Source organism: Aulonocara stuartgranti (genome assembly GCF_965226115.1).
Source record: "Aulonocara stuartgranti genome assembly, chromosome: 8".
NCBI lineage: Eukaryota > Metazoa > Chordata > Actinopteri > Cichliformes > Cichlidae > Aulonocara > Aulonocara stuartgranti.
In genome coordinates, this window is record NC_138959.1 from 14686622 (window position 1) to 14710631 (window position 24010).

Genomic DNA, 24010 nt, shown 5'->3' on the forward strand with positions numbered 1-24010 from the left:
GATTTTTATTTGGCCTTCAATACAATTAAATTCCATATCTTAATATGAAAATCTTGAGGATCTGAAACCTGTTTCATCAAGTCTGCTCCTTGAATGGCTCCAAGGAAACAAATATATGTCAAAGGTTTTCAAACCTGAGCACACTGGACCAACGGTGTGTTGCTGCCCGTCCTACTGGTACACTGCAGAAGGTGTATGGAACAATGAAGGAGGTGTAGTCCCTCCAAAGTCTTCACTTCACCAAAAATCAGCAGCTAGATAGTTAAATCTTGTTCCAACAGGACCATGATACCAAACACACTTAACTAATTTTGGAATGAAAAAAGCAGACTAACATTAATCTGCTGAAATAGCCTTCCCAAAAACTCAACTCTATTGAAAATTTGTGGACTACGCTAAAAAGCCGTGTCCGTGACAGGAAACTAACCAATTTAAAAAGGAGGGTGTTGAAGTTGAACCTTGGCTCCTGTTTTTCCAGCCTTCAAGGTTACAGCTTGGGGTTTAGCAGCATATCATCAAGTTAGCGAAACCACATTTCAATGGCTGGAATTTTATTTGGGTAAAGTCTGCTAAGCAACTTTACAAGGATAAAAAGGCAAGTGTGAACAATACACGACTTCATGTGTTAATGAAACATGTCAGGCAAATTCAAGATGAGTTGCGTCAGTAGTCGTAATACTGAATGAGTCACTCAGTTCCATACAGACACCAGTCGCTTAAAGGGCCATTAAAAGGTTCACGCACCTTTGCCTCTGCTATCAAAGTAGAAATATAAGTCCTCTCAGTTTAGGTCCAGTTTTCTAAAGGTGTTGCAGCTCTGAAATCAGGTCAGTTTCAGTGGAGAAGGTACAAAAAAGTGACATTTAATAAGTAATCCAAATAACCAATTAAACGCCAATGAATTTGTTCTGTTTTTGCTTCAAATATAGTTCCATCACTTCTCTGAATGTAAATAAAATAAAGTTCTACTGGCTGATATGTGAGGAATCTTCCATCACAGACAACAGACTAGCAAATCATGTAATTAGATTTCTTCCAATTGACCTGGAGCATCCCTGTTAGTTCCACAACTAATGAACAGAAATCATGTCTCAATGTTTCAGTGATCTTGGCAATATGGGACGAGCACAGTGGCGTAGCGTTCAGTCAGAGTTTGGTCATGGGTATGTGAAGGCTGTTCCACGGCCCCATCCATAACTCCTCCTCGTCCGACTGCGTTCTGTCACTCGGGCACTCCAGCGGCTCTCTGATGACGAGTCCGTCCGTGTCGTCGTTACTGCCGTCTACCTTGGACTCTCTCTCGCCTTCTTCCGACTCGTTTCTCTCCGCTGTGCTCTGGGACTGCTCCGTGCCTTCCTGTGCCACTTTGAGCAGGTTCGATTTCGACGCCACGCTTTCAGGGCCTGCGTTGCTGGTGCTGGTTGACCCTGAAGAAACGCTGGATTGTCGCGTGTTGAACACATTCAGCGTTTTGCTGTCAGGATTGGAGAAAGAGGACGTGGTTGTCGTGGTGGCAACCGTTCCCGAGCTCTGGAAAGTGCGGAGTGTGTTGCACCCGCCGTCCAGCGTCGTTCTGAAGCTGTTCAGGGGAACTCTTTCTTCCAGTGTGGCAGCCATTTTGTCTAGTTTTTTAAAGTGCTTTGCCAGCCTTGAGCTGAAGATAGGAGAGGGGAGTTTGAGGTTGTTGTTCGTAGTAGTGGTTTGCGTGGGCCCTGTGGTGTTTACTGAGCGTCGGGTGCGGATGATGGAGCCATTCTGGGCCACGTAGATGCTCCCGTTAACGTTGACTTGGCTGTTGTGGGTGGAGGACAAGCGCCCACGTTGGGTTTCTGGCGCGCTTTCCTCACCCGTGGAGCTGGTCTCGTACTCTCGGTCAAACACCAACTTGACCCGACGTTTTCTGCTGCCCTGCTGAGAGAAACACATCAATAATGTGACTTTAAACTGCTGACCTTGGGAGTTTCATTGAGGCAAGAGAAATGAATCGTAAAAGTGATGATACAAAGCACAAAAAGTGAACATCTGCTGTCTGCCTCAAAGTGCTTTTTCGATAATGCCTCAAAACTCCTTCGGTGAACTGTACTGAGTAGTTACCCTGATGATGTATTGTGGTGTGCACTGGGGAACTTCACACAGTTCACACATCTACTCACAAAAGGCCATCGAAAGTTTAAAACTGAAATTAAAGGCATCTTGGAGAATAATGCACTCCTTCTTCCTTCTCTCACTAGCAGCGAGTGCCTCTGTGGTGTCGACATTGAACACATTTGCCTTACATGCAAAAAGTCTCTGGTTTGAGATCAGGAGGAGATACAAACCCAGCCTCAGGGGGTGTCAAAAGCTAGTGTACTTCCTCTGCCAGTCCCCAAGCCTGGATAAATAGGAAGGCTTTCTCAGGAAGAACTGTACCAAATCAAGTCTGTTTACCCATCTGCTGTAGCAAACCCTTGGGAAATAAGTACTTTTAGTTGCACCAGCAGCTTTGCAAGGATGTGTAAAAAGTTGACAGGGTGATGGCGTATCTCCATGATCTAATCTTTTTCAAAAATAAAGACTGACTATGTTTGACCCACATAAGTATTCTTGATTTATGATTTTAAGCTTCATTTCCAAGGTTTGGTTTGATTTAGGCGTACAAACTAGGATTAAAGCCTTTCACGACATTAAACAGCTTCCTTTGCGAGCATCAGAGACTTACCGGTGATGATATTAGCATCCATTTAACAAACAGTTATTCCCACAACTAACAGAGGTGTTACTACAAGTTGTAACAACCACCTGGGTCTCATTCCCAAGGTGTCAAAGCTGCTGGTGTCTTGTAGAGAAGCACAAGGTATCCAATGGCATCCCTGCTGTGATGCATTCGGTGGCAATACTGGGGCAAAACCGAGAGAGGTCCCACTCCCAACTCATTATGTACAGTATGGGCGCTTGTAAAGGACGGCCTTGTTTTAACTTGAATAGTTTACAATGTCTGAAAAATAAGCAGGAGGTAAAAGCAACAGCAAGAACTATTCGGCGAGTGAAAATCAAGCAAAACAAAAAGTGCAAAGTACAAAGCTTCCAAACAGGACATGGCCCGCTGGCTGACAGAGACACTGTGATTTATTTATGCGTTGCTTTTTAAAAGAGGACAGTTATCTCTCAGCATCCAGTGCTACCGCTGCCAGTGCATCAAGGCAGCTACACCAAAGGACACCTTGTGTGTTTCTCTGTGACAGAAGCGGTATCTGACAGAACAGCATTGTGTGATGGGCTAGGAAGACGATGTGTTACAATATCAGCACAGTGGCTTTCTGGGTTAATACAGTCTTTTAGGAAGACATCCTAAAAAATGCTGGGTAAAATCTATAACTAATAATAAATGATTTGACTAACTGTGAACATTGATAGCATTTATGTTTAGGTTACATTGCATTCAGAGTTCTCTCATAGTCGGAAATGGCCAAAGGACGAATTCCACAACCCTGATTCCAAAAAAGTTGTTACACTGTATAAAATGTAAATCAAAACAGAATGCAGTGATATCCAAATCTCATAAACCCATGTTTTATTCATAATAGAACACAGAAAATAAATGGAATTAAAAAAAAAACCAACTGTTTAAACTGAGACATAAATTAGCTCGCTTTGAATTTGATGGGAGCAACTCAAAAAAGTTGGAACGACAGCAACAAAAGCCTGGAAATGTAAGTGATTCAAAAAAGGAACAGCTAGATGAAAATCTTGTAACTGATTAGATTAAGTGGGACTGGATGGCCACATCATTGGGACTAAAGAGGACTATCACCATCTGGTTTGATATCAGTGCTCAGTTCAAAAACCTGCATCCTTGCGTCAATGCGTTAGCGTGGTTAGCTTGTTATCGCATTAGCGCCGAGCAGCCCCATGCACGGGGCGATCTGCGTTAACTCGCCAACGGAGATTTGCCACGTTAATGCGGTTATGGCGTTAACGTGGTTTTAATGAGATTAACGCTGACAGCACTAGTAAAGACTCAAAATATCAGAAATAAACAATCACAATAACCCATGAACACACACTAGGTGACAATAGGAACGAAAGTCTGAGATGGTGTTGTTTTTTAAGGGAAGGCCTTACATATTTCAGCAAGACAATGCTAAACCACATAGTGCATCTATTACAAGAATATGGGTTTGTAAGAGTTGAGGTGCTGAACTTGCCTCCCTGCAATCCAGAGTTTTCCCCAACCGGGAAACATTTGGCACATAAAGGAAAACTATGACAAATAAGACCCTGGACTGTTGGGGAGCTAGCTTCACTTACCAGACAAGAAATGTCCAGAAACTGCTCTCCTCTGACTAAAAAAAGGGGTTAAAGTTGGGACTGTTGCTGCCATCAACTTTAAATTCTTCACACAACAGTCCAACATTTATGGAACTGGGGTTGTATTTCAGTTGATATATGTATTTATATGGAAATAAGGCTATCTACACACCAGACTGAAGACATGCCAAACCTTCTCTGGTCAGAAGACCCAACATTTCCATGTCATTTGTAAAGATTTTGATTTAATTGCTGTTAAAATAAACGTTTTTTCATTTTAAAGTGAGAAAATGAGCAACAATAAAAAAAAACACTTTGACTCACTGCAAATACAAAGACATGTCAGCAGTGTGACTCAACAAACCGGCCTTTGGATCATCTAATGATGAGGTTTTTTGTGTTTTTTTTAAATGAAAAAAACTGAAATGGGGAAATGATTTTGGAAATATAGCACATGTTGGTCTTGGATGTAATCTTTTAGAACACAAAACTAAATTATTTAAGTATAATATAGTAGGTCAGGGTCAACACTGCTACATGTTCACACACACATACACACCATGTAACCCTTAAAGATTTAAAGAACCTTCATTGTATAGAAGAAAGTACATGTTCTCCATAACAAAGAAAGCATCTTTTCTTCCTGCTGGTAAACGCTGCTGGAAGAGCTGACTGCTAGCAGAAGAATGAGCAAAGAAAGAGAAATGACTAATGAAAAAAAGCTTGAGTAAACCTTAAGTGCAACAAAGAGAGGTCAGTAAATAATCTCTGAGCCGTAGCAGCATAAGAGAAACAATCAGCTCGAAGTGGGAGCTTTCACAATCGGAAAACGAGACAAGTCGGCTCAGGGGGGAAAAAAACTGTAGATGTAAAGCAGAAAAGCACTTCACGAAGACGAGAGAAAGGCTAACTGGGGAAAAAAGGGGGATTAAAGTTACAAGCCAAAGAAAGAAAGAAAAAAAGAAGAAGAGAGACAGAGAGGGCAGCAGAGGACACGCCGACACTTTAAATTACAGTGGATGTAAATCACGCCAAACAAGAAAACACAAAAAAGAGAGAGATTAAAGTTATAAATTCCACTCAGGTAATGACTTCACTCTCAATCCAAGCATTTTCACCCCAGACCTTACTGAGTGGCAAAGAATTTAATCTCGGCTCAGCTGACTCCCAAATCCCCCTCTTCTTCATCTTTGGGATCTTCGCCTTCTTCCCCATCGTGGTCGCTGCTTTTCTCCTCCTCCTCATCCTCTTCGCTGTCCTCCATGATTGGTGACAAGTCGTCCGAGCTGTCCGTCGGGCCTGAGCTGATGTCTGACTGGGTGTGACTGGAAGCTTGCCTGCTCGTTGACGGCTTTCCCAATCCAGCACTTTTTACCTCTTCTTCTTCAGATTCCTCGCTCTCTTCTTCACTCTCTGGCTCTGTTGCTTCACGTGAAGGCCGTCTGGAAGTTTTGGGCCTGGAACTAGAAACGGTTGAACGCGAATGTCTAGAACTTTCCGAGTCCCTGCTGCTCTTTCTATCAGTCTCTTTGCCGCTCCTGTCTCGCCGTCTGCTGCTGCGTTCCCTTCTAAAGCTCCCTCTACTGCTTCTGCTTTTATGACTCCTGCTGTTGCTGCTCACAGAACTATCACTAACGTGTCTTTTTGCCGGTTTTCTACTCATTTTTTTCCTCTCATCTTCCGTCTCAGACTCAGACCACTCTCCCAGCTCATCTTGGCTTTCCTCTTCCTTTGCGTTTCCTGAGTCGGACTCAGTTTTTTCTGTTTCTGTGTCATACTCGGCCTCGTCTGTTTCTGCCGGGACACGTAACGTGTGGCTGCTTGCGTCTGAGAAACTGAATTCCGACAGAGACTCTTTGCTGCCACTTCCTGTTTCCGAATCACTTTGAACACCGCCGCGAAATCTTTGTTCTTTTCTCCACCATCCCTCAATGGAGCTGTTCGGCTCTCCGAACTCCCACCTCCTCCCCTCCTCTCCTGTGGCTCCCTTAGACACTAAAGCAGAAACGCTCATATCTCCCATGGAGCCATCCATCTTCCCTGTGTCCCAGCTTTCGCCATTGCTCCACTGTCCACCTCCCACCCTGGCTGGTCCCTGGAGCCTTCTGGCTAGGGAGATAAGACTGAGGGCCCCGCTCAGCTTTTGTTCCATTGCTGGGGGTTTGCTTGCTTCAGTGGACATCTGGAAATAACTCCCATCTATGACCATGCTGCCATCCCGGCTGAAAGACTGGCCAGAGGACAACAGTCCAGGGAGCCGTCCCCTGTGCTCTGGCCTGATGCCTCCTCCTCCTCCAACTGCATTGTTTGAGCCACCACCTCTGTTGTTTCTCCCCCATGTTTCTACTTCTTCTCTTCCTCCCCTCTCCCTCCTTATTTCTACTGCTTCATCTCTGCCTACCCTTTTATTTTCCCTCTTCCCTGCTCCCCCATTCTCAAACCCAATTCTCACTCCTCCCGCTTTTCCCTCCACTTTTTCTCTTCCTCGGCCTCCCTCCTCTATCGGTCCAATTCTGGCTTTGTTCCACGGAGGGTGAATGGCAGGAGGCTGTCCAGACTTTTTCCCTGCAGAGGACAGCGCCGTACTCACTCGCATCAAAGCCTGCAACCTGGTAGCCACGCTCGAGCTCTTAGGTTTAGTGTTAGCAGTTGTACTGCCTTCTTGTTTTTTGTCATCCTCAGTTCTCACGTGTCCGTGGGTCTTTCTCAGGGCTGGAATAGTTTGAGCCTGAAGGTGGGAAGGGTGTGGAGCTAATTTGTCTCCTTGAACTTTTCTCCTCACCTGGTGCAATGATGACATTAGTCCAAAAACAAGTTAGATAACACTAACATTTGACCATAAAGAGCAACCACTACATATTAACTTTACAGCATGCTTTCAATATGAATAGTCACATTCCATTATGTAGTACATTGTAACAAAAATAAAAAAGGATGTACTGCAACCTTAAAAGGATAGCTGAACATTTAGGATTAACAGACAGATCCCAAATAGCATCCACATACAGGCCTAATCTGCGTTACTTTTAGCGCTTGCAAATATGGGCCAAACACACATTGCCATCTGAGATGAGAAGAGCCTGAATTAGGGTTTCTTTTTAGGATAATGCTGTACAGTGTTTGTCTTTCTAGCTAATTCCTCCCGTTTCAATCTTTCTGCTTTCAGTCACTGTAAATCTTGAGCCACCCTTCATTTCTGATGCGCTGATTTATTGCATGTGCAAACATATGCAGGAATACTAATGATCTTAAGAGTCATTATGTAGTATGAACACCTTTATTCTTCAGCCTGAACTCTCTTAGGCAAGCTTTATTATAACTTATTTCTTCAGGAATAGTTCTCCAGGCTGTGTTGAGGATATTTCAAAGCTCTTCTTTGGATGTTGGCTGCCCTTTGTTCTGTTCTCTGTCACGATGATCCCACACAGATTCTGTAATGTTAGGGTCCAGGCTCTAGGGAGGCCAGTCCATGACTTTTATTGCACTGTCTGCACTACAGAAAATTGAAGTTACTGCCGATCAGAAATCCTTCCAAATGGTATTTCAATAGTGGATCTAAATCTGACTTTTCTGACTTTCTGTTTTGACAAGATCTCCAACACCAGCGGTCCCCAGCCGTTTTTTGCGCCTTGGACCGGTTTAATGTCAGACAATATTTTCACGGACCGGCTTTTAAGGTGTGGCGGATAAATACACCCAAATAAAAAATATAACCAAGAGAAAAACTGTGGTATATTGTAAATATAATACTAAACGCAAATTCACCGCGTAATTGTGTAACTTTATTAGCAGCGTCCTCCTGAAATGCGCCACATCTCCCCCTTAATGCTCTCTGGTTGCTATGGTAACACAAATATTTCTTTCAAAATAAGACACACAACTACAACGCGGGAAAAGACCCAGGGAAACCGAGTTAACAATAAAACCCCTGAAAACCATAAATTTCACACCCGAGCCTCGACTCTCATGGCCTGGTACCAAACGACTCACGGACCCGTAACGGTCCCCAGCCCGGGGGTTGGGGACGACTGCCCAACAACACTAGCTGAAATGCACCCGCAAACCATGACAGAGCCTCCACGGTGTTTTACAGATGACTGTAGACGCTCGCTGTTGTAGCTTTCTCCTCTCCTCCCTGGCTCCCTCTTCTATCATCTAATTTTATCTATTCTATTCAATCTAGTTCTTGGAAAATTTACTTCAAGCTTTTCTCCCAATTTTCTTACATAATAATGGCTTCTTGACAGGCACTGTTCCCTTGAGACATTTTAGCTCTTTGGGAATCACACTGTTGGTGCAAAATGACTAGTTTATGCCTACAAAACTGGGTAATTTGGGCATTTTTGGCAGAGGAAACCAAAGAAAAGGGAATAAATTATGTGATTGTGCAACAGACTGATAGTAACAAAGAAGCGAAATATGCTATTTAAAACGAGCTTGTTGCTAAGTTCTGTGTGGACACTACACCAGTTCATCCCTTGAGTTAGGTGTATTATTTATGCTCGAATGATTTATAGGTCGGTGTTAACGAACTCTTACTCTGAAAATCATCAGATACAAACACTGGAATGAACATGAGTAAAAAAGCAGCCAATGTCCAAAGAAGATCTAAGTATTGCAGTACTGCACTTTAGCACACTAGTGTATAGCATTTCTCAAAGTGTTGAACTATTCCTTTAACCAATTCTCTACAGTTACACCAACTAACTGTGTAACTGTAGGTTCATTATTCTCTGTTTTTGAGAATATCGTGAAAATATTACGGACTCTGTTACCAGCCTGTATAATCTGCTCTCCAGCGTTTCCCTTTGCATTCTGTTTTCCTGCATTTACCTCTCCATCAGACTCCTGTGGGCTGTAGTAGTAGCTGCCGTCATCGTCAACAACGACTTCTCCATATTCATCATAGAGGCCAGAGGGCGAGATCAGCTTCCTGCGGCTGCCGTACTGAGGAAGGTCGTACCTGGATAAAAAAATCAGAGGGAGGGGGGGAAATACCAGGATGTTACACGTAAGCTACAATCAATAAGCACATATGCAGAGTAAGTTGAGCCTATACTGAGTTTTAAGTTATTATTTGGAGGCTTCTTTTTTTATTGTTGGCTATATTAATAAGCAAACAGAATCCACTGTGCAGCTTCAGCCAATCAGAAGTAAAGATAGGAGAGAAAGCTGCTTACAGACAAAACTGATGAACTTGGCTAGTGCTTATTCGCAGACACTTAAAGCGATAACACATAGGGCCACACTGTGGTTCATGCCAATGATAAGCGGCGTCTAATGACTTTCCTAGGCAAAGCTGCCTTAATCACAAAAGGAGCATTTTGTTGCCAGGAGACATTTTGTTAGCAGAAAACACTGCAATCGATTTTCCCCCTTTTGTCTCTCTTTGTTGCCTGTTGCCGGGAGCGCTGCCTGACTCCATCGACCGAAAAAAACGTGTTGTGTATCACTACTTAGGCTCCGTGCCCTGCAGCAAGCAACTCAGGGAGCCAGTGGGTCAAAAAGCACATCTTTTCAAATGCCATTCTGAAAACAATATGTCCCAGTGTGATTAAAGTAACAAATGTGCTCCAAGTCCTTTGGCTTCATTTAGAGAGCTGTGCAGAAATGTTGCCCTGTGTAATCATTCTGCTTACAGTCAACCGGTGAGAAGTCGCCCTCCCATTACATTAAGTAGCAAAGTAATAAACAAATGGAAAAGGCACGTGGATGACAGATGGGTGAGGGGGAGAGAAGAAGGAGGTAGAGGTGTTTTAAGAGATAAAAGGGAAAGAAGAAAGAATGAGTGAAAAATGGAGGGGGGTCAGAGGAGAAAGGTTGGGTAATACATAGACCAACAGTATGGCCCCTGAACGCTAAGGTAGTGTATCTTAACTGTTCTCTTTCTCTCAATGATAGGATTTTAATTATTAAACTGCAGACTCAAACAGAAGTGTTCACACAAACATATTACTCAAAGGCAAGTCTCCTTCTTTTATCTGAGGAGTCTTTCCCCCTACTTTCCCCTCTGTCTTTAACTCTTGTCTTCCCTTCAATCGTTTCACCCTTTATCACTCATCCCCCTGCCTCCTGTGGCCACTAGGGGGCAGTAGTCACATGAGTCAGAGAAATGTCTTCTGCAGCATCAAGATACCAACATCAGTCACTGCCAGCGCTTCATAGTATTTTTGTAGCTATGTGTCAGAACCTAAATGAACCAAACTGGGTCACTGGTGGATCTCCAAATGGTAAATGATGAGTCAGTGTGTGATCTCATTTGTACACAGGTAGTACTGCAGGCTGTACGTGTTCACTAACTGAAAAAAATGATAGTTGTCATCATATTTTGGACATGTTTGTTGAAATTTGTTGAGATCCATATTGATATGGAGGACTCAGTTTCTTAATAGGCAGTTAAAATGTATTTGGAACTGGGCTCTCCCTTACTAAAAGATTATGAAATCAATTTTTAATGCACAGAAGTGTTGGTTCTTCACTTAGTCCACACATCCATATAGTTGTAAGATGCTCCCGACCTTCTTACAATCACATGAAGCTAAAGCCTGCCAGACAATAGCAAGACATGGCATAGCCAATCACCACCTTTACAATGTGAAAAAGAATGATGTTAAAGGTTTGGTCTGAGTGGTAGTTGCAGAGATGTCCGTGGATTCTCGACCTTGGGTAGTCATTGACTGCAAAGAATTTTTAAATTAATAAAAACAGCATGGAAATATTATTGGGCTTGCTGCTTCTTTAGATTGGATGTAGAGATGGAAAGAAAGCAGTTCCTACAATAAAGTAAATGGATCATGATTTAAAAATACAGAACGTTTCCACTAGGTGGACAGACTAGATCACAATGTGAATATGATTTTAGGGTTGAGCTGTCACTTTGATACAACGTGCATCTAAAATAAGCTGGACATGACTTCAGCTAATCCATTTGTATTTTCTGCTCTCATTCAGCTAATCTTTCCACATTTTCTATTGTCCTCACATTTCTTTTTATGTGGGTGCCCTAACCGAGCTCCTATCAGCTCCACGGCAGTCACACTGCTCAACACCCACACCAATAACAGTTTTGGAAAAGCGAGATTTAATCCCTTATTGCTCTGTAGCATTTATGGATTGAGTATTTCACTCTTGACTAGAGGGCAACATGAATTTGGCTCAGTTTGTTGTTTTTGTTGTTTTCCTTTTTTTTTTTAAAACAGCATCAAAACATTAGACCTGTGCAACAAATGGTTCCAGTTTATATTCTGCATCTGTGTAAATCCAATCAGAATCATGCCAGCAGCAGATGGCTACATTCCCACATGCAGAGAAAATCCCATTTTGGCCTGATATTTTCAAGAAATTTCAAAGCAAAGGTCAAAAGGTTGCCAACCATGCTTTTGGAAGTGTATACTGTAAAAAAATAAAAATAAAAAAGGATTTTGTGGAAAAACAAAAATCAGGAATGAGAAATGTTATCCAAAGCCTGAGAACTGGTTCGGTATTTGCTGGCGCGGACTGTTTACGCCTTTTTTTTGCAAGTGAACGAAACAAAGTGATTAGATCTCAGTCCCACAGGGTCACAAAGTCTGATTTTCTGATCCAGTGTGCGTACAGAGTCAGACACAAGTTTGTGGATGTTGCTCTAAGCCACCAGCATCTGGCCTATTGTCTGCTTCCACGGCTGGCTGCCTGATTAGCTGCTACAGTATTGCAAAGCTAGGCAGAGAGAATTAGCTGTATGTGTGTACGCGTATGCTATGCACGTGTGTGCAAGAACGAGCAAGAGAGCATCTGAGTGATTGTAAGTGCGAGTGAATGAAGATGCTTGCCGTAAGAGAATTTGTGTGTGTGTGTTCTTCCACTGTGCGTTTATGAGTGTGCGTAGGTGGGTGTAGAAAATCAAGTTCTCTGGAGTCTGCAGCTAAAATTATAAAAATTACACAATGCATCACAGATGGCAAGCTCTGTGTGTGAATAACACACACACACACACACACACACACACACACACACACTAAAGTGTGCGTTTTTTATATACTGTGTTCTTTTTACCTTCAAGGAACCCAAAACACACACTGAACAAAATCACTTTTCTGAAATCTCCTGGCTTCCTGTAGTTTGAAGAATACAGGAGCGGCGTAGTATGAGGCAGGTCGCCGGTGTCAACATTTCACAGTAGCTGACACACTGTGTGACTGATGCAATCAGCTTGATGTCAAAGCCGCTGCCACGTGGCTGACATGACACTCAGCTGGATAAAGCGAACACAGTGAGGTCCAGACTCACGCAGGAGGAAATATGTTGTAAGGGACCCTTCCTGTCAGTGCTAGCGGTCAAAGGTTGGAGATGGAACATAGCAGAGTTGCCCGCATTCATTTCCTGGAGACTTTTTTTTCTCCGCTGTGTATCACTGTTGGTAAATGCTGCATTGCTCTGTAACACCACAAACAGTAAAGTGCCAGGTAAAGATAAGAGCTGAAAGAAATCCGCTGCTACAGTTCTGTTCACGCTGCTATGAATGACTGCTGTTAAAACATGAGACCTACTGAATGTTTCTTTAATGAATTAAATGATGTATTTGCAAGTTCAACATTGAAACTGGCCGCGTGGTTACAATCATGATCATGGAAAGAACACCGAGAATTTTATCTGTATAAGCTTATTTTAAAGGTCGTTGCATTATGTTCGATTATTTCTGATTATATATCATCACAAACCTTTTGTGAGAAACGTGAACTCTTCAATAACTCCTTTTTGTTCGTTATTACGCCGTGCTACTTCGTGGGTCTTGTTACCGTTAATTTTTAGAGCACCAATTTGTGTTAATTCTGCAGTTAGTGAATGAACCTAGATATGCAGCTTTTAGAAGGTTTGTGGCAATTGCTGTTTGTAACCATGTAAAATACATCCAAGCAGTTATGTAACATTAAAAAACAGAAGAAGGTTAGACCAATATACAGTACTTAAAAAATGTATTACACCTGTCATAAAAACAAGAAAAAGAAAGCATTTTATATCTTTCAAAAAACATATTTAAATCAAAAAATTATTGAATTCATGGAACTAAAATGTTTTTTATGCCCCAATTTGAACCGACACACGGGACTTTCAAGCATTAAAACTAATTTTAATTAAACAACTGTAATTTTAAAAAAATAGTGCTTAACTATTATTTTTGCTTTTTTTGTAAAAGAGCAACTTTGAATATTCATGTATAAAAACAATACTTAATTTTGCATTAAAAATATGTTAATTAAAAAGCTTGAGGATTCTCTTGAATTCATCATTACAGACACATAAAATGTATTTAATCAATGCTTAGGAAGCTGTGGCATAAACCTTATGTTGGATGATGGTCTAAAAGATTTGCACTCTACAGCATAGATAGCCACTATTAATTCATAAGATTGTGCCAGTAGAGTGCGAACTGGGTTGTTCGTTCCAGAGACAATAAGCCACTGCTGCAAACACATTGAAAGCAAAATACATTCTTTTTTTGAAATATAATCTGTGACGCTAACACAAAGCTAGCAGCCAGACACCCCCAGACTCACAATGATGCATAAGCTGATTTTAACCCAAGCCCAACCAAAGAGCCAAAGCTTGATTTTCAACGGGTGAGAGAGGCAGAGATGAACATGACTGTAATGTCTCGTCACACTCCACACAGCAGAATCAGAGTAAGCACAATATTTTTCTGCGACGTTATCTGAAGGCTGTTTTTCATCACCTCTGATATCAGATTTGTGGTAAAATTTAAATGGACTACTACTAAAAAAGATCTTCCATGTGTCTAATTAGATACAGAAATTATATAAGAAAATATATAAGATTAAAAACTAACTTCCTATAGTAAATACGTAAAATAAGTAATTTCTTTAAAACAAGTAAAAAGTAATGTGTAATAGATTCCTTTTATGAGTAACAACACTGCTTGATGACTGGTTGAGACATTTTGACACAACTGTCCAAAAATGCTAGGAATTAGTTTTTTTTTAAAAATTAATTTAAATTAATTTTGAGTGAGGTCAAGTTAATAATTTAAAATTTATTAAAAAACTGGCTTATATCCACCAAGATCTTCAAGGTCAACTTAATCAGTTAGTCTAAAACTGAAAAGTTAAAAATTTAAAACTTAGAAATTGTCATTCTTACAAGTGTGGCGTGTTACCACATAGAAAGTACTGTATAAAGATTTAAAACATCATGTAACATCTGACCTCTGACCTCTCCTTCTAGGTCAAAACATTGATCTGAAGGTCAGTTATAATAATGCTATTTAGAGCTATTTAAAACTATGTTTCTTACTGTCATTGTTTGTATTGACCACACATATGAGTTATAAGGATTCTTAACAACACATTACTTTGGACGCGCACTCTTCTTCATTTAAATATTGTTAAGAGTAAGAGAACGAGCTGCTTAGGATATACTTAAGTATAATATTATAAGTTATTCACATCCAGTTATTTGCAAATCAATACCTATTATCAATTACCCACTGCTACATAATGTTTGTGTAATCAAAGTAAAGATCTGCCATGCTACTCTCATCTGATTTTTGTGCGTAAAGACACGTAACCTTGATCATTAAAGCATAAAAAAGCACTGACACAAAGGGATGAGCCAGTGTTATGTCTATACATAACAGACAACTTACCAAAGAACTGATTTTAAATCTTTAGGTTTGTAATTAGTAACAAAAACACACCGTTTGTTCAAATTTTTGCACCGACAATGTGTTTCCCGAAGAGCTATTATTTGAAAACGTGGCATATTTTGGCAGTGTGCAGCGAATCCTTAAAAATTTTATGAAGTTCTGTCCTTAAAATGAAAAAACTAGCACAGGACCTAAAAAATGCAACTGGCCCTTCAGTGAATCCGTCTACTATTCACTGAAGCCTCATCAGAAATGGTCTCAGTGGAAGGTTGGCAGTCAAGAAGCCATTCTTAAGGAAGGGAAAGAACCAAATTACACAACAACTGGACTCAAAATCAGTGGCAACAGGTCTGATAAAGAGATGAATCCAAATTTCTGGTTCAGTTCATCATCAACATGGAGACTCTGTTATAGTTTAGAGCTGCATTTTGGCTGGTGGTGGGGATGTTTTCAAAACTGATAGAATTATAAATGCGGAAAATATCGTCAGATTTGGAGCCACCATCTGGAAAGCACTTGATTTTCCCAGCAAAATATAAAAATAAGAGATAGTTTAAGTCTTTTACACACAAACCTTTACTGTGTAACTAAACTTGATTGATTTGTGTTTTTGTTGCTCTTATATTGTTCTGCATTTGTTTACTTGTGATTCCATTTATTTTACCCTCACTCACTAATATCAGCTATTGAAAGCGAAGTCGTACAGCACCACCCTAAAACATGCAACATGCACACACATATCTGAATATTTATGTATTTTTTTCCCCTGTTATTGTTCAATGTCTTTTGTACGTCCTGTCTATTGTTGAAAAATAAAGCATGGAAAAGAAAGATTAGCTCTAAATAGCTTTTCTTTTTCTAACTGCATTATTTTAAATTTGATATTCTCAGGTTCATTGTTCCTGACTTTAGAGCTAATATGAACGTTTTCAAAGCCTGACAAAATTTACATGGAAAGAAAACACCAAAACAATAAAGGACGCGTGCAAAAACAAGCTGGGTATAACAAAGAAGTACAATTTGATGTGCGGCGATGTACTAACCCGTGGTCATAGTTGTAATAATCCTGTGTGTAGTAGTCATGGCCAGGATCGATGCCAGATTCCATTGATAGTTCCTGTTAGATTGACAGATCTTTGTTAGAAGCTTCACACACACACACACACACACACACACACACACACACACACACACACACACACACACACACACACACACACACGGATAATTTTATAGGACATGACTACACATACATACACACTCATAGTGATGACTTTGACTGCATTAAAACTTCCACAAACCCATACTCCAACAGACAGACGCCCATAGGGATTAAATAAGTACTGAAACAAGAGAGGGACTGAGTACCTCAGGTCGGAGCAGAGAAGGTCGGAGAAGTTGTTGCGTCTACCAGAGGGACAGAAAAGTGGTGAATGGAAATAAAAAACAAGCAAAATGGAAGTATTTCAGCGCTGTCCCTCAGAAATGTGTACATCTATATTAGAAACATAAAATCGATAGCTGATGCCCTGCCATTCAGCTTCTCTAGAAAGCTCAGGATCCAATGTATGTATATGCTTTCATTTGATGTTATCTGTCAGATTGTAGGAACATGGGGATGAGGTTTTATCAAGCAGTGGATATAACTTCTGAACTCAATTTAAGCTGAAATTGAGTGTCCATGCATGCACTGCACAAGTGACTGGATGACTCTTTATAGGAAGGCTAGACCGATGACATGTATTTAACAATGGGGACGTGGCAGAAATGTCCAGGATGTCTAAAGAGCCAACTTTTTGGAATCTTAAAAGAGTGGGTAAAGTTTTTAAACATATATTTAACTTCAAGATTTCCATGTACTGTAGTGGCCTTTTTAAATTATATTTTATAAAGCCAGTTACATGCACTGTGTACTGTAAATGCTCTTTCTTCTTGATAGCATCAAACAGAAAAAAAGATGGAAAGCAAACCAGGGCATAAATGTAAGTGAAAGCGTGCAGACATGCAACGACAGCATGCACACCCAAGACACCTACCTCATGTTGTCCATATCCACGCCTACAAGATCAAAGAGAGCAAAAGTGAGCCTAATATTACCAAGAAAACACACTGCCTGGGCTATAGCTCTGTCTTAACATACATGTCAGTGCTTTGATGAGAATCTTTTCTTCCTGTAAAGGAAATTTTTAAATAATAATAAAAAAAAAAATAGATGAGGCTTACTGGAAATATTTCACAGTGAGTGTAAATTAACCCAGTTTCCAGGAAGGAAGCAAGAAGATGAGATGCGTCTAAGTGATTGTATGAGATTTTGTGTACGTTGAGAAAAATGGATAATGGACGACGACTTTGTAAGAAACACAGCCAAATGAAATAGAAGCCATTGTGTCATCCACGTCTATTGTTGTTGTATCTTTGCAAATATTGTGATTAGAGATTTACGAATGCAATTTCACATCTCATTTGCAACTCATATGAAGTCATTCTGCTGTTGAGAATACTGTTAATGGTGTATGTCAATATTAATCAAAGAAGTAATAATCATATTTCAGTAAATGTGTAAATTTCAACTAGTTTAGCAACTGAGTACATGGGTACTTATTCTCAAGATCAGCAAAGACTTGTGCATGGAAACACACAGGGAAGCATATACTGCAGGTGATACTGTGGTGGCCCATGCAGTGCTGTGAAAAAATATCTGCACCCTATTTGATTTCTTAGTTTTTTGTGTGTCACAAAGATAACCTGAGTGAATACAAAATGCTGTTTTTAAATAGTGATTTCATTCACAATGGAAAATGCATGATTCTAATGATTCAATTACAGCAAGTCTCCCAGGTCTTGAAGCAGCTAAGCAGCTCCAAACATGACACTACCATCACCATGTTTGACTGTTGGTGTGATGTTCTTTTTATGAAACGCAGTGTTAGCTTTGTGCCAGATGTAACAGGACCCAAACCTTCCAAAAAGCTCAGGTTTTGTCTCGCAAGTCCACAAAATATCACCTTAAAAGTCTTGGGCAGTGTTGGGGAGTGACGGAATACATGTACCGACATTACGTATTTAAAATACAAAATATGATACAGTTACCATTTTAAAAGGGGATACTTAGAATACAGTTACTTTGTTGAAATAAATGGATTACACGGCTGTCTTTTCCTGTTTCATAAGTTAGGATATCCCTTCTCTAATTCTGGTAAATCCACACATTGCTGGAAACCCAAACAAAACACAAAATAAGAGGCTCTAATGTAAGCGTCCTGTTAATGTTGGTGCTGTCAGCTACAAAATGGACCTGAAGCCAACACAACAGAGCCGGGGCAGGAATGCATATGTTACTTGGAAATTCCGACACCACTTCTTATTTAAATAAGAAAGGAATGGCAGAAGTCTGAGAAGTCTTCAATGCAAAATCTGTTTGCCAGCAAACAAGCTGCTCTCAGAGTCAAAAGACTCCACCTCCAACCAAAAGAAACATCTGGAAGTAAGTTCTAACTAACGTTAGCCTACTGTAACTACCTTGTTTTAGTTGTGGGAGCTACCTGAGTTTTGTGACACTTCAGTAACTTTGATGGACTATTGCTGTTTGATTTATTACTATTACTGAAGGCTGCTACACTGAGCTATCATAGACTGCATACTGTTAGACTTGATGGATAGCATTAACAACCTGCTAGCTGCAAATAATCGTGTGCAGTTCTGAAAGCAGTCGATGAACTAACCTCAGCCAACGCCAGCTAACAATGTTAGCTCAGTGTCGAGTAGCCTTCGGTAAAAGTAATAAATCACACAGCAATAGTACATTCATGTAGTTGTAAAAAGCATGACAATATATCCAAGATATCCAAAGTATTCAGATTACGTTACTCACACTGAGTAATTTAATGGAATGCATTTTGGGGTATGTATTCTGTAATCTGTAGTGGAATACATTTTAAAAGTAACCTTGTCAATCATCCAGATGTGGGGAAGAGGTGAGCAACTAAAGAGTTAGATTAGCGTTCACTCCGGGGTGCTGCACCACATGTGTTTGCTAGCTGTTTCCCTGTGCCAAGTTAAGCTAATCATCGACTAGCTCAACCATAGTGATATCCTTTTTTATGTAACTTTTCATACTTCTTTTTTTGTATCCCTACAATAACAAGTTCATATGATTTGACAGAAAAAAATAAACACTCAGAATGTCAACAAACATGCAATTAATTTTACTGTATATCTGACTGAATCCATCCAGCAGCTAAGTTGATTATGTATGCGCAACAGCTTAATGATGTTTACAGTACTGTGAAATTAATACTTGTTGCTATGAGAAAAATAAAATTAAAGACAGTATGACAAAGAGAGAGCAAGAAACACCAACTAAGAGAGAAGTAGATACATTGAAGGTAGCAGACACTTTAATAAGGGGAGGCAGGAAATGTGATTAAAAAGAAGGAGGGTGAAAAGCAAAAAAGAACAAATACAAAGAGAGAAATGAAGAAAAACAGTCAATAACCTGTCTGGTCTGTCTTAACTATGCTGCACAGACTGTACAGTCATGTGAAACAAAGGTAATGCTGGCAAAATGAAGACGTATCACACATCAACAAGCAGACTTTTGGAGGACACATCACATTCTCCTGTCTGCTCTTCAAGTGCAAACACATGCAGGCATCCACACAAATTGGTAAATCACTCGAGCATCTCATTAATTCATTTTAGAATTTCAGATGTGCCTCTTAAACACACACAGGCGCACGCCTTCCAGTGGGTATCAAAATGCGGCTAAAATACGAAGCTGAGGATGTCGGATGGGGCGGATTACCGCTGATGGGCGTATGAGCAGACAGGGTAAATGGGTGAGTGAATGGAAGGAGAGATGAAACGGATGGTTTGGGGTGATCTACGGGTTCAAAATGTAATGACCCTTTTCACAGTCACTGTATCTTAAAGTGTGTGTTTACTGTCTACGTTTGAGCTGGAATCAGAATATGCCTCCCACCATGTGTAGCATAATCTGTGTATGTCTGCGCATATTTCTGTGGAAGGATAAGTCTATTTTTCTTGCCCTTATTGCTCTGACAGACACATTATTAGGTCCTCTCGAGACAAAAAGGCACAGACGGCTATCTGATCTCCACCGTGCACACAAACATACACACATTTGACATGATTGACTCTCGCTCTCCATGTCCTCTCCACCTTGTCTCATAGCGTGTATGAGAAACAGGAGGGGAGAAATATTAGCTCTTAAAGAACAGACTCAGACTATGACACCCAATAACAGCCTCTTTTCTCTTTCTTCTTAGGGCTTTATACTCAATGTTTCTGTTTCACCCTCTATTTCTGCCTTCTGCACCTCTTCCTTCCTCACCTATTTGTCCTTTCATTACAGTCACATGTTATGTAGAAAATACCAGGTGTGGATGAGAAAGCAGGAAAGTGCCCCGGTGAGTTGCAAATATGGTTGCGAGTTCAGGGCCATTACAGATATTGTCTTAAACAATTTTCCTATTTGCATTATACTTATTCAGCACTTTAACAAAAGCTTCGAGCTGCAGTGCCAAAGTCGTTACATAGGTTTGATTTTATTATTTTGAGCCACAGCATCTTGTAAGGCCAACGTTTTTAAAAAAAATTAAAGCTGGTCAGGTAGTCGAAAATCTAAAAATGTAATGCCACTGGCTCAATTCCTCTGTAATTCCACAGAGCAAAACATCAAAACTACTTGAATTGCTAATCAGTGTTGAATATGTGAGCAGTGTTTTAGATGTCTGGAGTCGTGCTCAGTCGAGTTATTTTTATAATCAGAACAAAAACAGGTACGTTTTGTTACATTTTAGGCGATGCGATAATTCTTTATCAGGATCAGGAACGTGTGACATCATCATGATGGTGAAATTTGAATGTAGTGGTTAACACATTTGCCTTACAGCTGGGAGAGCTCTGCTTCAAAATCCGATGGTGACACAAATGAAATGTGCTTCTAGTGGTCTCAGGACCAGATAAATGGGATGGCATAAAGCTTCTTTTAGCTTCTCCATTATTCACAAGAGGTGGATGGATCTGCGTATTTGATTTGGTAGATTTTTACACCAGGCACAACCCTCCTAGGAATTTGTGTCTGCTCCTAGTCTTAAATCGGGATCATTCATATGTTAGACGAACATGTTAACCATCATATTATTGAGCCACTGCTTCAGGAAGCACATTCAGTATACAGTCTGAGACAAATCAACACGCATATCCTTTGGAGGTCATCGTGATTACTTCTTGAGAAATAAAGGAGCAGCTGAAAACACCTGACAACACTTTAGGTTTTTTTCTAGACGTATAGTCATGGATGAAAAATAGTTCCAAAATGAAAGTAGACCTGGAAGTCGTGTTTATTACAACAACATCATTTAGAGTTACTTCTTAAATGTCACCTGGTCATGCTGTTAAAAAACAACAACTTTCTTTTAGTACAGCAAAAGAAAGTTTCTGTTTCAGAACTGGTTTCGAATATCTATTAGAGTATGATTTTTAAAATAATATATAAAAAAAAAATCTTCAGTGGTGAGTCATACTTTTGGATCTGCCATTATCCTACTGAGCTAACAGAGTCCTAAGTCTGTGACACTAATATTGCGGGAAAAGATGGAATAATTGTAAGAGTCTGGAGTGTTAAATTCACCCTGTGACAAATGAAACAGACTTTAAATGCACAAAACTCTAAATAGCTTAAAAGACCCCAGTAATACTAGTTTGAGTTTGTGAAAAAGGTGTCGTGTACACATCACAACATTACATATTTAAGTTTGTTCTTTGCAATATTCTGGTCTAATTCTCACTCATCACTCTGAGCCAACCTCATATCTACATAGAATTAAAGTCAACACCTTGTTTTTTGGGATTCACTTAAAAAAAAGTGATGTAAGGTGGTTTCTCATGACTATGTTAAATAATTTCTAAGAAATTAACTGTTTTATTTTAAAATGTTAATCTTAATGAAAAGCTAAAGATAACTAGCCAAAACGCACGCAAAAAATGAGACTATTGTTGATTTAAAGAATTATCTTTGGGTGGATTAGTACATATTAGGCTTTTTTTTTTTTTAAGTTGCTCGACTCATTACGCGAACATTGCTTGAAATACCTGTAAAACTGATTTATTTATTTATTTTTGACTAATATCTGTTGCTGCTTCAATATTTGCCACATTGACAGTGCGCAGTTTTGACCACGGAGATGACTTTTTGGTTTCAACTCGGTACCTACATTCTCAAATCAAATTTTTAAATTGGTAAAAGAAAACAAGAATGGTAAACAAACTGAAATGAACATAATACACATCATATTTCTTTCTTTATTTTTAATGTGGCACTGCTATTTTGCAGTGACAACACAGCTGTGTGGCAGCTTGAGTTTGGCAAAGTGAAAGGCTGCAAACAAAATGTGTCTGTGAGACAATGAAGATATGCTGTGTGTGTGTATGTGTAAAGACACGCAGCAGACTGAGGGTGAGAGCTAATCTTGACATAAAACATTTCCAGCCCAGTCAGCTGAAACAGTAGCTCCTGCAACCCGTTTAATGCTGCTGTGTAGATGTGTGTGCATGTGTGTGTGTACATATTCACACTCCTGATTATGCAAAGGCTCTTGTGTGAATGTGTGATTGGGCCTTTGTTTTGGATGCACACAGCCTTTTATTAAATCAAATCTTGACAGTACAACACTCATAGCGGAATTATGTGCTGTGTGCTGGGAAGAAAAACGCACTGCTTAGAAACAAAAATGATGACAAAAAACCCAAACAAAAACAACCAAATTTGCAAACTCTGTTGCGACAGTACAGCACGAATCTACAGGAGGAAAGAGTTTGACATCTCACATCGTAAATCCTCTCATTGTGCAGAAATACGAGCATCAGGGTTTGTGATTCCCTTAGACTTGTTGAAACTGTCAGTGACTTGTGAAATCTGCAGCTGACAAAGCCAAAAAAACCCCGACAAAATTTGGTGTCACATCATAAGAGTCATAGACAGTCAACATTTTTCAGTTCCGTCCATGTCTTTCAATCACTTGTGTTAACTGCACAAAAGTGCATCCCTTGTGAATGGAAGGGAATGACCAAGTATTTACAACACACACTACTACACAGTTTTCAAACGATGCCACACAGCAGCATTTGGCATAAATTATTCAATTGATCTGTTTTTCTTGGCAACTTCTTCATGTGAGACTGCCCAGTTAGGTTTCACGATTCATTCTCCAAGAATGACTCACTCTTTCTTGCTTTAAAAAAAGTCATACTTGATTTAAGTTTGGCTAATTTCCCTTTCAAGATTATTTTCTTGGCCGGCGTTGCAATCGTATCACCATAGTCACGTCTAACTACATGCATTTGTCCTCCTGTATAACACATGGGAGCTCCTCCAATGTGTATTAACAGCCACTTTTGGACTTGAGTTTCTTTTTAGGGTAGGAGGACAAAGAGGGAAAGACATCTGTCAGTGGGGCTACTGATGAGCTTAGATTTTATTGATGTAACTAAAAAGATAAAAACCTCCTAGAGGTTTAGTTAAAAGCAGACATTGGTATCATGGCAACCCATGGTCATGAGCTGAAGCCATATCTTTGAGTTAGGAGAACACAAACTTGAACTGAAAATGGCTTCTTTTTTTTTCTCCGCATGGTGAAATGGTAGATGTGCAAGTGTCAAAGTCAAAGTGAGATTTGTAAGAGCTGTACTGGAAACAGTCAGGAGGTGCACAGGGATGCACATTTGTACAGCTTTATGATTACACCTCATCAGAATAAAAGAAAGTTGTACCCACTGAACTGGAGAATGAATACGATGACACATTGTGACACGTGCTATATGCTACTATGGTGATGTCGCTGGCTCTACCTGCTCCTTCCTTTCTTTCAGGCATAATTTTAACCTCAATTTTATTTGGGACTTTTGGCTGCTCACTTATTTCCCAGAGGATCATCACAGTGGATGGGTTCACACGTTTGATTTGGCACAGATTTTGTGCTGGGTGCTCTCCCTGACCCATTTATACAGCGCCAATTCACAACAACAATCACCTCAAGACGCTTCATACTGCTATATAAA

General features: G+C 40.1%; 1 protein-coding gene across 2 annotated transcripts in view; it reads right to left on the bottom strand.

The window, feature by feature from the left end:
- Positions 1-535: 535 nt before the first annotated feature.
- Positions 536-24010, bottom strand: part of pcdh15b (protocadherin-related 15b) — a 233769-nt gene continuing 210294 nt past the window's right edge. The window contains exons 35-40 of one of the 2 annotated variants that reach the window (XM_082545036.1): positions 16966-16987; positions 16298-16336; positions 15973-16046; positions 9121-9250; positions 6878-7069; positions 536-1911 (exon numbers count right to left, since the gene is read on the bottom strand). In XM_082545036.1, coding sequence (XP_082401162.1) covers positions 1147-1911; positions 6878-7069; positions 9121-9250; positions 15973-16046; positions 16298-16336; positions 16966-16987 — 1222 coding nt within the window. In that variant the 3' untranslated portion in view covers positions 536-1146. Of the gene's footprint in view, positions 1912-4958; positions 7070-9120; positions 9251-15972; positions 16047-16297; positions 16337-16965; positions 16988-24010 lie in introns of those variants that run through there. The other variant, XM_082545037.1, reaches the window with a different exon arrangement.